General features: G+C 60.4%; 1 protein-coding gene across 5 annotated transcripts in view; it reads left to right on the top strand.

The window, feature by feature from the left end:
* NF2 (NF2, moesin-ezrin-radixin like (MERLIN) tumor suppressor) overlaps positions 1 to 6814 on the top strand; it is a 49113-nt gene extending 42299 nt beyond the window's left edge. For all 5 annotated transcript variants that reach the window (XM_063173382.1, XM_063173386.1, XM_063173381.1 and 2 more), the window contains one exon: positions 5273 to 6814. In XM_063173382.1, the coding sequence (XP_063029452.1) occupies positions 5273 to 5323 (51 nt within the window). In that variant the 3' untranslated portion in view covers positions 5324 to 6814. The remainder of the gene's footprint in view (positions 1 to 5272) is intronic.
* The last annotated feature ends 8057 nt before the right edge of the window (positions 6815 to 14871 follow it).

Here is a 14871-nt window from a genome sequence, read left to right as displayed (position 1 = left end):
TCCCACTGCCAGAGGGCAGGGACGGATGGGATATTGGTGAGGAATTCTTCCCTGTATGCACAGATTGAAGCTGTGGCTGCCCCTGGATCCCTGGAAATGTCCAAGGCCAGGTTGGATGGGGCTTCTCACTGCCAGAGGGCAGAGATGGATGGGATATTGGGCAGGAATTGTTCCCTGGCAGGGTGGGCAGGCCCTGGCACAGGGTGCCCACCCTGGATCCCTGGATGTGTCCAAGGCCAGGTTGCACACTGGGGCTGGGAGCAGCCTGGTATAATCTAAGGTGTCCCTACCCATAGCAGGGAGTGGGACTGGATGAGTTTTAAGGTTCCCTTTGGATTTAGCCAGTGAACAGCTCCCAGCTGGAAGCACAGAAGGGTGAGTGGGGCAGAGCCAGAGGGATTTCTGCAGCCTTGCCTTCCCTCCTGCCACCTTTGGGGTTGGCTGTGGTGTGTCCTTGTGAGGACACTGGTGGCTGGTGATGGCACTGCTGCCTGGGTGTCTCATCATGCAGACAGCATGTGCCACCCCCACATGTCACAAGGCTCCTTCATCATCTGGACAGGTGGAAGGATTTTGGGAGGCTGGCACTGGGGCAGAAGCTTTCTCTATTTTCCACCTGCACCAGTTGAGCAGTGTGCTAGGGATCAATGAAATGTGTCCTTTGAGGACTTCACAATTCCTGTGGGGTCCCTGTCACCTCCTGGCCGCTCCCTTCCTCATCTCCCCCTTCTGGAGCTGCAGATTCCCTGGATCAGGTCTGTTCTGCCCCAGTAGATTGCTGGGAGGAGGAGGATGTGCCCCTTGCAGAGAGCAGGGACCAGCACAAGGAATGCTCTGGGCAGGACAAGAGGAGGGAGCCTGGTGGGACAGAGCTGCCATCCTTCCCTGTGCATGTGGGACAGGGATGAGGCTCCTCAGTCTCCTGCAGGGCTGTGTAACCCAAGCCCAGCTGGAAGAGGAAGGCAGAACAGGCACACCACCAGCAAGGGACTTCCCAGGAGCAGCAGCACCAGCATTTCCCATTTCCTTGAGAGCTGTGAAGTTGGAAAGGATGAGTGAGGCTGCCAGCTTCTCACTCAGCCTGGCACCTGGCTGGGTGCAGGTGGGAGCCAGGAGACACCCAGTGGGCAGAGCAGCTCTGGGAGCACATTTTCCAAATGCAGAAGGAGACAGAGGCTCATCCCACGTGCCTCTTGCCCACACACCCCCACGTGTGCTAGACCACATCCCTTCCAGGCTCCTTTTCCTCCTGGTTCTCCTCGGAGCTGGGAAGTGAAACTCCCAGGCAGTTAAACTGGGACACAGCAGCCTCTTTTCCTTGTTTACAAGGAGCAAGAGGAAAGTAGGAAACGTCAGGCCTATCAGCTATTTCTGTGGCAGCCTTTGAAAAGCGTTTCCTTCACATGGAGCGTCATCTTCTCCTTTCAAACGGGCTCATCAAAGCGTCGGGGGCTGGGGGACAGTTGTGCTCGGGAGAGAATAAACGGCAGCGTGGGAGGCAGAGAGGAGAGGGAGGGAAATGGGAAGAATCACAGGAAAACAGGCTTTGGGTTCAAAAGTAACACAGTGGGAATTGAGAGGTCCACCTGGCTGGTGGGGCCGGGGAGTGGGCAGGGATGGGGAGAGGCACCAGTGGGGAGTAAAGAGGATTTAATGTGTGGAGCACTGGGTGGTGATTAGCAAGGACTGTAGATCTTCCCAGCAGCAGGAAAACATCTTGGCATCACACGGGGTGAGGGTGGCACAGATTCCCCTCTCCTCCAGCCTGGCCATACTGCAGGGTAAACAAGGAAACAGCAAGGGAATGAGACATCTTAGACCTCTCCCTGCTGGGGGAAACCGGGGGGCAGTTGGTGTGAGTTGCAGCCCCTCCCTGTTGCCCCACTCTGGGGGCTCACAGGAGCCTTGGGGGTTTCCCTGGGTTGGGTTTGCTGTGCCTGCAGTTATTGGGTTACCTGCTCCAAACTGCCTGTGCCTACCAAGCACTTACTGGGCTGCTTTGGTTTGTTTGTGTTGCCTAAATCAAATCAGCCCAGCAGCCCTGGGGAGCAGCAGGCTCAGAGGAGCCCCAGTGCAGGAATGCAGGGAGCAGGACTCTTCCCTCTCTCCCCTTCCTGAGATCTTGATTCATTCTGAGCTCAGGCCGCTTAATTGCGCTGCCTCTCTCTCCCTCTAAATTTTCCTTGATGGCTCTGGTAGAGCATGGGGAGCCCACCCTCCCTCCTGCAGGAAGGAGATTATCATAATACTGCTTGTAAATCAATTTTTTTTTTCCTTTTCTCCGCACTGACGAGGATGTAACTCCCTCTTAATCACCCTGCACAGCGTTACGCTACGGGGAGGGATATTTATTTCTGCTCGCCTGGCCAGAAGGGGATGTGGAGACTGCAGAGAGATTTTGGAGGTGTTGGAGGCTTTCCCCCCAACAGATGATGGAGAAGCCAGCACAGGGTGGTGCTCTCCCCTTTGCTTTCACATCCCAGTGCAGAAAAGAAAGGAAGAGCAGTTGAGGGAGTGGGGTTTCCCTGCAGAGAGCCCCCTGTGCCCACCAGCTCCCAAGGCACCCCCTGGGATGAGTCAGGATGGCCCCAGAGCTCCCCCAGTGCATCCCTGGGACTGGTGTGTGTGGTGCTCCCAAGGATAGCCCTGCCTGTGCTCCACAGTGAGGCAAACAGCAACAGAGGGAGCAAAAAGGGCTGAGGGGAGTTTTCCCCCTGGCATGGGCATTGGAGAGTCAGGTGCAGTGAGGAGCAGCCCTGGTTTCCTCTCAGGTGGTTCTGGAGTAGTCAGATGTGAGGAGGCAGCTGCCTGGAGCTGCTGGGCAGCCCTGATCCTGGTCCTGGTCCTCACTGGAAGGGATCTTAAAACTTCTCCTGTCCCACCCCTGCTATGGGCAGGGACACCTTCCACTGTCCCAGGTTGCTCCAAGCCCCGTCCTTGGGCACTGCCAGGGATCCAGGGGCACCCCAGCTGCTCTGGACACCCTGCCAGGAGGAATGCCTGTGGTGTTTGCCTTTCAGGTGGCAAAATCTGGGCACTGCTGGGAGCCAGTGACCCACAGGGCACAGCAGCCCTCTTGGGAACTCTGTGCTCCCTCCTCTCCATGGGGTCCCATCTCCTCCAGACCCACTTTTGCTCTGACTCCCTGTATGGCTGCTTTTCCCATGCCTCACATTCCCTGGATGGTTAAAAGGGTTCCACTGAGGCTCTCTAGGAGCCTTTGGATGTTGTGGATGAAAGCAGAGGAGCAGGGCTGCATCTCTCCCTGCCCCCTGTACCTGTGCTGGATGCTCTGCCTCCTCCTGCTTCCAAACCTCCAGCCTGAGGCAGGCACAGATTTGGGCTCAGGCCGCCCTTGGGGGTACCCCAGGACCCCCAAAACACGTGGGGGGTTAATGGAGAGCAGTGTGCAGCTACAGGCAGAGAGCCAGGCGTGGAACAGTTGGATTCCTTGGTAAGCCTGAGGGGAACATCCTGCTGTGCTCCATCAGCAGCTGCAGCTTTGCCAGGGTGATCCACAGGGAACTCCCTTCACTGTGCTGGGAGAGAGGGAGCTCCTGTGGGCTGGGGGTGCCAGCCTCTGGTTCCCCAGCCAGGCTGCAGAGGGAATGGATTTGGAGGCACAGCCTTGGGAAGGACTGGATGGCAGGTAGATCATGGAATCATGGAAGGGTTTGTGTTGGGAGGGTCCTTCAAGCTCATCTTAATGCACCCCCTGCCATGGCAGGGACACCTCCCACTGTCCCAGGCTGCTCCAGCCCCAGTGTCCAGCCCGGCCTTGGGCACTGCCAGGGATCCAGGATGGGCACCCTGTGCCAGGGCCTGCCCACCCTGCCAGGGAACAATTCCCAATTCCCAATATCCCATCCATCCCTGCCCTCTGGCACTGGGAGCCATTCCCCCTTACCCTGTTGCTCCAGGCCTTGTCCCAAGTCCTTCTCCAGCTGTTTTGGACCCTTTAGGCCCTGGAACACTTCCAGGAATGGGGTTCCTGTCAGGTGGCCCCAGTAGTGGGTCTGGCAGCAGCCTGGGGCTCTCTGCTCCTTTTTATTTTCCCTCTCCAGCCTCAGGGAGGAAAAACACTGCCTGTGTCACACAGAATCCCTGTCCCACCTCACCCACCTTCCAGCCAGCTCTGGAGGGGATGCTGAGGAGGAGCAGAGCCAGCCCTGGCCCAGAAGCTGCTGCCAAAAAAGATTATTAAGCCCCTGTAGAAATTTCCTCTGCAATACGGATTTTTTTTTTTTTTCTGACTGGCATTAGAGCTGAGAGGGAATTACTGAGGAAGAACCATGGGGGAGAAGCAGGGAGGGGGGGAAAGCGCCTGACTGCTCCGTTGAGGGGTTTAAGTCACTGAAAGGTGATCCCAGGGCTCCTGTTCCAGCAAAACCGGCATTCCCAGGAAGGCACCGTGCTTAATCCAGCTGAAACAGAGCCCTGGCAATTAGCCCGTGCTCTGGCAAACTCCTGGTGATCCAGCAGCTGCTGCAAGGTGGCGCTTGTGCTGCTGCACTCCATTGGGTGGCTGCCCGTAAATCCTGGGATTTCTTCCCCACCACTGAGGATTCTTTTATCTTCTTTGGCCCCTCAGCAAGCGGGCTCGGGGTGCTCCGTGGGGTGTTGTTTGTGGGATGGATGTGGAAGGGTTCCCGAGGGTTTCCAAGGGATTCCAAGGGTTCCCAAGGGTTTCCAAGGGTTCCCAAGGGTTTCCAAGGGTTCCCGAGGGTTTCTGGGTCCTGCAGAGCCTGCAAGGACAGCCCTGGCAGTGAGGGCTCTCTAGCTCTGTCCTGTGCAATGGGTGGATGGAGTGGGGTGGGGTGAGATCCCAGGGTGCCTGCATGGACCACACGTGGTGGGATGGGGCTGGATGTGAGCATGGAGAGGATGGGCCCTGTGTGGGGACAGAGGGGACACGTGTCTGGTGGCTGTTGGAGTAGTGGGTTCTCCCTCAGCTCGCTGAGGTGTTTCTCCTCCAGCTGCCCAAGACCCCTCTATGTCCTCCTTGTCAGGGGCCCCAGCACTGGCTCCTTGGATCAGCCTCCCCTGTATTCCAATCATGGAAGCCTCAGCCGTGCCGGTGACCTTGATGGAATCTCTGTCCCCGCTTTCCCTCGGGCTGTGCTTGCTGTGGTGGGGGCTGCACGACCCCCGGCTTTCTGCACGCCCGGGTTTCCACATTCCCGGTGTTTCCCGAGGGATCCGGGCCCAGCTCCCTGCCGGGAGCGCTGTGCGAGCTGGGGCTGCCCCCTGACCCTGCTCTGCTCTCTTGCAGCTCACCCTGCAGAGCACCAAGTCGCGGGTGGCGTTCTTCGAGGAGCTCTAGGGAGGAACCGCTGGCACCGGAGCCGGCATCGCCCCGGAGCCGCCGCCGTGTGCACACCCACGGACTCGGGCCCGGCTGCCCACGGACTCTGTGATGGTCTCTAGCTTTGCAGCCGTTCATCCTCCTCCTGACACTTTCTTTTCCTGGGTTTTCCAGCTTTTATTCCTTATTTTTCTACCATTGCTTCCAGGCTCGGCCCTCCAGGCTTTTCCCTGGAGCCGGGGTCGGGGCTGTGGCCGTGCCTGCCCACCCTGGCAGCCAGCAGAGAGTGTGCCCGAGGGTCTCCCTGGGAGGGGTGGGCACCCCTCGGGGTTGGCTTCTCTGGGCTCTGGAGCTTGGTGTGCCAGCCCAGAGCCCCCGGTGCCGGTCTGGAATCCCTCGGGCCGGCCCTGGAGCCCTCGGTGCCGGTGTGGAATCCCTCGGGCCGGCCCTGGAGCCCCCGGTGCCGGTGTGGAATCCCTCGGGCCGGCCCTGGAGCCCCTGGGGCCGGGCTGGAATCCCTCGGGCCGGCCCTGGAGCCCCCGGTGCCGGTCTGGAATCCCTCGGGCCGGCCCTGGAGCCCCCGGTGCCGGGCTGGAATCCCACGGGCCGGCCCTGGAGCCCTCGGTGCCGGTGTAGAATCCCTCGGGCCGGCCCTGGAGCCCCCGGTGCCGGTCTGGAATCCCACGGGCCGGCCCTGGAGCCCTCGGTGCCGGTGTGGAATCCCTCGGGCCCGCCCCGGAGCCCCGCACGGAGCCGGGAGCTCCATTAGGATCCCGAGCATGTTCCAGTGGAGTGCTGTAAATCAGGAACGCCGCGCTGGGGCGGGAGAGGAGCAGGGAGCGGGAGGAGCGGGACCTGGGGCTGGGGGGATGCTGGGCTGCTCCCCTAGGGAGAGGAGGTGGGAGGAAGGGCTTCTCCTCCTCCTCCTCCTCCTCTCTGCTGGGAGCAGGGAGCGGGAGAACAGCTAGTGCCAACCAAATGAAACCTTACTGTTCCTGCAAACTGTGACGAACCCGGGCAGCTCCAGGCTGGGGGATCCCGGGGCTCCGGGCCGGGCTCTCCCGGGCTGTCCCAGCCCCTCGGATCCCCCGGGAGTGCCGCTGTCCCGGGCTGGGCCCGGGCTGCCTGTCCCGCCTGTCCCATCGCGGGTGCCTTGCTCTGACCCCCATTGGGGGAACAGGGATGCCTTGACCTTCCCTTCCTGTCTCCGTCCCAAACCCTGGGCCCCTCTCGGCTGGAATCCTCTTCCAGAGCCGGTGCTGCCCCGGGGATCCCTCACATCCCCTCGGGACCCCCAATTCCTCCTCCCCACGGCCCCCCAGAGGCTCAGTGTGGAGTAACCCCCGTCCCAGCGCTGTTTATTTAACCCCGGGCTCATTCCCCGCACGCGGCTGCAGCTCGGATGGCTGTGGCCTGGCACAGCCGCCTTCCCGTTCCCTGGACTGTTGTACTCCGAAGGAATAACTGTTTTCTCCTGTTTTAATAAAAATTCACAGCACTGCGAGGGGAGCCGAGGCTTCTTTGCTGTTTTTTTTTTTTCCTTCGGGAAAGCTGCTGGGAGCGCGGCTGCCGCAGTTGGCGGGGCCGGGATTAACGGGAGGCGCAGCTGCAGTGCCGGGGTCCCTCCGGGGCTCCCGCGGCACCGGGAGCGCTCCGGGCCCCGCTGGCCCCGCTCCCTCGGGGCTCTTTGTGCCCCTCCGTGAGGGAAAAAGGGTTTGGGGTGCCCAGAGCGGCTGTTTGCCCTCCCTGATCCCGTCCTGCCTGCAATAAATAAAGGGTGCGCTGCATTGACCTCAATTTTCTAATTAGTCACGGATGGAACCGGCCCAGCCCAGCGAGCCCCGGGGCTGTTCCCGCCCGGTGGATTCGCTTTTCCTTCGCCCTCCGGCAGCACAACCCGGGGCATTCACGGAGCTCTCACCAGGGCTCGGCCCGCGGGTGGGCTGCGGGATTTTTTCTGGTTTTTGCTGTTTTAAGCAGGGCTGAGGGGTGGGTGGGGTTTGTTTTGGCACGGGGATGGCGGTGGGATACCCAGGGGGGTTTGGGGAGGCTGAAGGCAGCCGGGGAGGGATGGGCAGGGTGACCTGGCTTCCCACATCCCTCCAGTGACAGGAATTGAACTGGTGTGTCACCTGCACCGCCTGCAGCCTGAAATGGATCCAGAGATTTACCCAGCACAGAGCAGGGCGATAAACTGGGAATGCACAGGGGATGGATGGGATGGGATGGGATGGGATGGGATGGGATGGGATGGGATGGGATGGGATGGGATGGGATGGGATGGGATGGGATGGGATGGGATGGGATGGGATGGGATGGGATGGGATGGATGCACTGGGATGGATGTGCTGGAATGTGCAGGGATGGATGCAGAGGGATGGATGTGCTGGGATGGATTTGTAGGGATGTGGATGTGGATGGGATGTGCAGGGATTGATGAGCAGGGATGGATGAGCAGGGATGGATTTGTAGGGATGGATGCACTGAGGATGCACTGGGGGGAGCCAGGGATGGATCCATGGATCCCCCTCTGGCACAGGGGTCCCTGTTTCTCCCATGGGCTCTGCACAAAGCCTTGCACACTCCAGCCCAGCCCTGCACACTCCCAGCCTTGCACTCTCAGGGTTTTGCACTCTCAGGGTTTTGCACACCCCCAGTGTTGCCTCTCCCCCTCCCAGCCCAGAGCCTCCTCCCTGCCCGCCCTCCCTGGCACATCCCAGACCGTTTCTCTCCTGCCAAAGGAAGTTTCACCCTGATTTTTTCCCTTTTTAGCAAACTGAGCTCAACAGGAGCTGTGGGTGTGGGTTGGTGTGAGCTGCCTTTGCTCGAGGAGAAGAAATCACCAAAAAGCCTTTGCCAGGTACCTCTCCCAGCCCCTTCCCCAGCCATGGGTTCCTGAGGAAGGAAATTGAGGATTTGGCCAATCCCAGGCAGCCCCTGAGTGCTTTGGCAGCAGCTCTTCACTTTGGGCTCCTCAACTCACATTATTGCACTTCCAAACCATTAAATACTCTCAAAAATAGGATAAAATGTCAAGAGTTGGGGATGAAAGGGACGGAGGGGACACAGGGTGACCTGTGGGTGGAAAGTTCCAGAGGCAGCAGCCCTGGAGGGGCACCAGGGAGCTGGTTCAGAGCCCACCCAAAACATGCACAGCTGGGCCAGCGACTCCTTCGGGAAAAGAGCTGAGAATGGGCAGAGGGGATGGATGGGGAAACTGAGGCAGGGGTGGCTCTGGCCTGGCTGTGCAGCCCAGGGGCTGCTGCTCTGTCCCTCTGCATCCTGGGGGGCTTTGGGGGACAAGGGAGGGGTCACTGTGGGGACAGGGGGACACAGGGACACAGGGGGACACAGGGACACAGGCAGGGCTGGGGGCTGCTGTACGTGTTAGGGGTGTGAGCACAAGGGCACAGTGTGGCACAGTGACACCCAGCCATGGGCAGGACAGGCTGCAGCTGGGGGGACCAGGGCAGCCCAAGGGACAGCCCAGCCCTGCCCACAGGCACCTCAGGGTGCTCAGGGCACCCAGAGCTCCGGGCGGCTGAGGAGGTAAAACGCTGATGCCAGGGGTCACAGGCAGCTGGATGCTGCTCTTTTCCTGAGGACAGGGGGACCTCATTCCCTCCTGGCTGCCAGCTGCCAGCCTGGTGCTGTCCCTGCCATGCCCATCCATCCATCCATCCATCCATCCATCCATCATCCATCCATCATCCATCCATCCATCCATCCATCATCCATCCATCATCCATCCATCCATCATCCATCCATCCATCCATTATCCATCCATCCATCCATCCATCCATCCATCCATCCATCCATCCATCATCCATCCATCCATCCATTATCCATCCATCCATCCATCCATCCATCCATCCATCCATCCATCCATCATCCATCCATCCATCCATCATCCATCCATCCATCCATCCATCCATCCATCCATCCATCATCCATCCATCCATCATCCATCCATCCATCCATCCATCCATCCATCCATCCATCCATCATCCATCCATCCATCCATCCATCCATCATCCATCCATCATCCATCCATCCATCCATCCATCCATGCATCCATCATCCATCCATCCATCCATCCATCCATCCATCCATCCATCCATCATCCATCCATCATCCATCCATCCATCCATCCATCCATCATCCATCCATCATCCATCCATCCATCCATCCATCCATCCATCCATCCATCCATCCATCCATCCATCATCCATCCATCCATCCATCCATCCATCATCCATCCATCATCCATCCATCCATCCATCCATCCATCCATCCATCATCCATCCATCCATCCATCCATCCATCCATCCATCCATCCATCCATCCATCATCCATCCATCCATCCATCCGTCATCCATCCATCCATCATCCATCCATCCATCCATCCATCCATCCATCCATCCATCCATCCATCCATCCATCCATCATCCATCCAGATGTTGTGTAACCAGATGGATGTGGAGCTGCTCTGGCTGCCAGTGAGCAGAGGGTGAATCCCTGGAGCTGAGTGTGAGGTTTTGGGTGAGGGGTGATGGCTGTGGGATCATGTTGGGCTGCAGGACCAGGCAGGGGCTGCCATCCCTGCCCTGGGGCCAGTTCTGGAGCAGGAATGATGGAATCCCACTGCCATCACCCTGCTGGCCACAGGGACACTGGGCATGGTCACAGCCCTGCAGGGATGTCCCTGCCGCCCCTTTCTGGCCATCCTGGTACTGGGCACCACCAGGTTCTGGCACCACAGGGCATCCCACTGCAACAGGTCACAGCATCCTGGACAGATGGAGCTGATGTGGCTCTGAACCAGCAGCGGGATGGGAGCAGAGCCAGGCTTGATGTCCCAGAGGCAAAACTCCCTCCAGGAGCCGCCACCTTCCCTTCTGAAAACGCCACATCCCTCCCTGTGCTCGGGCACTCCTCCCTGTGCTCTCCGACACCGTCATTCGGATGCTGTAAATGAGCTCGAGGGTCTCTGACCGAGATCTCCGCGCGTTGTTTCTTGCTCCATCTCCTGGCAGGAGCGGGCGGAGTCACCGCTGCCCTCGGCAGCCCGGGCTGCCTCCCCTAGGAGGGCGCTGAGAGCAGCCTCATCCCGGTTCGTGCCATTTTTCCATGAAGAACAATTCCCCCTAAGCAGAATTCCTGCCTCCTTCCCTGGCAGGGCTATTTCCCCCCTCAGAACCCAAACTCAGCAGAGCTCTCGGGGCTTTTCCCATTCCCCCGTCCCTCCCTGCCCGCAGCCGTGCCCGGTGTTTCCCGTCGCGGGTGGGATTCGCTCCTGACCCTCCCCGGGGCTCTCCCCGCCGCATTCCCGGGTTTCCAGCGGGCACCGGGAGCTGGCAGCCGCCGGCCGGGGTAACCTTGTGGCTCGGAACATTGCAGCCATCCCTCTTCTCCCATCAAGCGTTCATTTAGGAAACATTTCACTAAATGCCCACCTGACAGCGCGGCCCCGGGAGATTGATGGCTCCGGCGCCTCTGAGGGCTCGGTGCCAGTGACTTTAAAATGTCACAGCGACACCCCCGGGGCGCTCCCGTCCCCTCCGGTGCCCGGGGCTGTGACGGGAGTGTCCGGAGGGCGCTGTGGGGCCGATCCCCATCCCAGCCCCCTGAGGCTGCCAGGAGGTCCCTGGGGTTATCCTGAGGGATTTCAGAGCACCCAGCACAGGTTTGTACCATCCCCTGCCATTTCCTCATCCCTGACAGCTCTCCTGTGGCTCTGGGACATCCCCATCTCCAATTCCATCCCCATCCTATTTCCATCCACATCCACCCCCTTCCCCACTCCAGTGAGGGATCCCTATCCCATCCTCATCCCCATTTCACTCCATCCTATTTCCAACCCTGTCCCCATCCTCATCCCACCCCTATCCCTGTCCCTATGTCATCCCCATCCTCATCATCACCTTATGCCCATCCTCATCTCCACCTCACTCCATCCCATCCCATCCCATCCCATCCCATCCCATCCCATCCCATCCCAATCCTCATCCTCCTCCCATTCTCATCTTCATCTTCATCCCATCCCCTTCCTCATCCCCATCCCCATCACATCCCATCCTATCCCACCTCATCCACAACTCATTCCAACCCTCGTCTTCACGCCATCCAATCTCCATCCCATCCCACAGATCCCATCCCACCCCATCCCTTCCCATTCTGTGCCGTCTTCTTATTCCATCCTTGCTATTCTTTCTCTTCCCATCCCATCCCACAGATCCATCCCATCCCATCCCATCCCATCCCATCCCATCCCATCCCATCCCATCCCATCCCTCAGGGCAGGAGGGAGCTCAGCAGTCTCAGCAGAGCCAGAAGGGCCCCTCGGCTGCCACGGGAGGGATAAACAAGGAGCAGATTAATTAAAGCTCAATCAGTGCCATCCCTGAGCCAGAGCCTCTTCAGCCCTTTTCCCTCCCATCCCCTCAAACTCCTGGAAGAAGGAAGGATGTGATGTTGGGGTGTGAACCCAGAGCGAGGGCCCTTGACAGTGAAATTGCCCTGAAGCTGCAAATGAACCACACAACACCAGGCCTGGATCGAGCTCCTCCAGCCTCATTAGGGGATCAGCTAATTAGGAAAACAGCTGGGAGTGTTGGGAAAGTGCTGCTGTCTCCAGAGGGACAAAGGGACGGAGGGGACAGTGGCACTGACGTGCTGGCAAGGCTGGCCCTGTCCTGGGGTGAAATAAAGGGGAATTGTGGAGAGGAACATCCCAACATCCCAACAGTGACATCCCTGGGGTGCCGCTGCCTCCACCCCATCGGACTGAGCTCCGAGCAAACCCCGGAGCTTCTCCCCACGGAATCGGCGGGGGAATTCGGGCAGGGACCTGGGGCAGAGCAGGGGGAGCCAGCGCGGCTCGTCCCAGCCTTCATCCCTGAGGAAGAAGCAGCGCGGCTGAGCCGGGCTGCGGGAAACTCGGGAGCCTCCAGCGGGGATCCCTGATGAACAAAAACCCTGTCAGGGCTTCAAATGCAATTAAGCCAATTAATTTTCCTCCCTTCTCCCCCTCCCTGCGCCGCCTGCCCATCCCCATCCCCATCCCATCCCCATCCCATCCCCATCCCCGGGGAGCAGCGGCCGCCCCGGCCCTGGGGAAGGCGGCTCCGCCTCGGCCCCGCCGCTGCTCCGGGAGCTCCGCTGGGAATTGCAGGGAAAAGCCCAGGAACTGGCCCTGTTATCCCTGCTGGGATTTGGGTGGTGACAAATTAATGAGTTTCCACCCCAGAGCCTCTGGAGAATTAATTGGGAGGGAGATTCGTTAACATCGAGGAGCAAATTGATCTGTTAAAAAAAAAAAAAAACAAAAAAAAAAAAAAAAAAAAAAAACACGAAGGGAGGAGATTTTCAATCAGGCTTTGCTTTTTTGAGGGGGTTGTTTCTCCCAAAAAACCACTTCTTATTATCGGCACTTTCCCCTTCACGTGCTGGGATCTCAGCCGCAGACTCTGACACTGTGGGGCACAGATCCGCAGGGTGCCCCAAACCCATCCCGAGCTCCAGGGCGGGAGGGAATTTCAGCAGAGTTGTTAAAATCCACCCCCGAGCCACGATTCCCCAGGAGGAGCCACCGTGCCCAGGGAGCTGAGAGCCCCCGGCCTCGGGAATTGCTCATCCCCGAATTCCCCTCTCCCGCCGGGCTGGTTTGCTGCTGCCGGAGAGGGAAATTTCTTTTCTCCCAGCTAAAAAGCGGCTTAAAGGGGACCCCAGCTGGCTGCGGGAGGCAGCGCCGGGCTCGGGGGGCTCGGGGGGCTCCGGGGCTCGGGGGATGGAGGGCTCGGCACACGGGAGGCCGGAGCAGCCCCGAAATCGCCGGCAGAGAGAATTGGGCGAGGCTGAGCACGCGTCCCTGCAGGAGACGGGGGGGGCTCGCTGGAGCGGCTGTTGGAGCAGCAGGAATCCCGCTCCGAGGTTTTTGGGGTTCCTGTGGCAGTGCCAAGATGAGAGGCACATCTGGAGCCTGTCCAGCCGTGCCTCAGTTTGCCCGTGGCTCTGGCGCATCCTTGGTGGCCGCTGAGGACCTGGGAGGTGCCAACTGTTCCGCTTTTGTCTCTCCCACCCCGTGCCAGCGCTGGGAATCGCGTCCTTCCAGCCTCCAGGCCCTTCCCTCCCTCCGGATGTGCGGAGAGGGCGCCTTGGCAGCCTCCCTGTGCCACTGTCCCCAGCTCCAGAGGTGCCACCCAGGCACGGGGGACACTGTGTCACCCAATGCCCAACGGGCCGGGGCTGCTGGGACAGCCCAGCCCGGGGAAGGGCGACAGGGGGACTTGGGAGGGAAGGTGTGACTGCTCCTGGGGACATTCCTTGCCATGTGCCTGAGAGCAGGGATGGCACAGGGACGGCACAGGGGTGGCACAGGGATGGCACAGGGGATGGCACAGGGGTGGCACAGGGATGGATGGGACAGGGATGGCACAGGGGATGGCACAGGGATGTCACAGGGGTGGCACAGGGTATGGGACAGGGATGGATGAGACAGGGATGTCACAGGGGTGGCAGAGGGTATGGCACAGGGGTGGCACAGGGATGGCACAGGGGATGGATGGGACAGGGATGGCACAGGGATGGATGGGACAGGGATGGCACAGGGGATGGCACAGGGATGTCACAAGGATGGCACAGGGATGGCACAGGGATGGCACAGGGATGGATGGCACAGGGATGGCACAGGGGTGGCACAGGGATGGCACAGGGATGGCACAGGGGATGGATGGCACAGGGATGGCACAGGGATGGCACAGGGGATGGATGGCACAGGGGATGGATGGCACAGGGATGGCACAGAGGTGTCACAGGGATGGCACAGGGACACAGATGCTGTGTGGACATGGCTCGGTGGGGACCTGCCCTGGCGCAGGAGCCCAGCTGTGATTAATCAATGTCCAAGTGAGAAACAAGGTGAAAAATGTGACCAGGGCTGGGGACAAGCGGGAGATGGCTGGAACAGGTGACAGGGATGGAGGGCTTTGCTGCTGGCCCTGCTTCCTGCCTCTCCCAGGGCTCATCTTCTCCCTGCTGTGGGAGCAGGAGGTCTGGCCTGGGGTCTGGCCCTGCGGTCCCTGTCACCCCTCAGCACCCTGGGGACCTCGGGGTGGTGGCCGGCCCAGGGTGGCACATCCAGGGGCGCTGGGGTGGTGGCAGCCCGGGGTGCAGGGTGTAGGGACACAGGGGTGACAAGCGCCCGGGGGTGCCAGGTGCGGGGACCTGGGGGTGATGATGTCTGGGTTTGGGGTGCCAATGCAGGTGACGGCCCCTTGGCATGGTGACGGTCCGGGTGCTGCGGGGACCCTGGCACAGCGACCGCCCCACGAGCAGGGTGCCCTGGGGGTGGTGGCAGCCCGGGGTGCCGGGACCTCGGCGTGACAACTCCCTGGGCACGGCCGCGTGTGGGGACCCCGGGGCGGCCCCTGCGGGGACAGGGGGTGGTGCCACAGGGACCCGCAGCCCCCCGAGCACCCCCAGCATCTCCCACCGCCCCTCGCTGCCCGGGCCCGGGACGCTCCCCCCGCGCTGCCCCCCCGGGCAGGCCCCACCTCCCCCCCGCC

Source organism: Melospiza melodia, chromosome 20 (genome assembly GCF_035770615.1).
Source record: "Melospiza melodia melodia isolate bMelMel2 chromosome 20, bMelMel2.pri, whole genome shotgun sequence".
NCBI lineage: Eukaryota > Metazoa > Chordata > Aves > Passeriformes > Passerellidae > Melospiza > Melospiza melodia.
The sequence above is the reverse complement of the archived record's forward strand: the minus strand, read 5'-3'. Positions and strand labels throughout refer to the sequence as shown.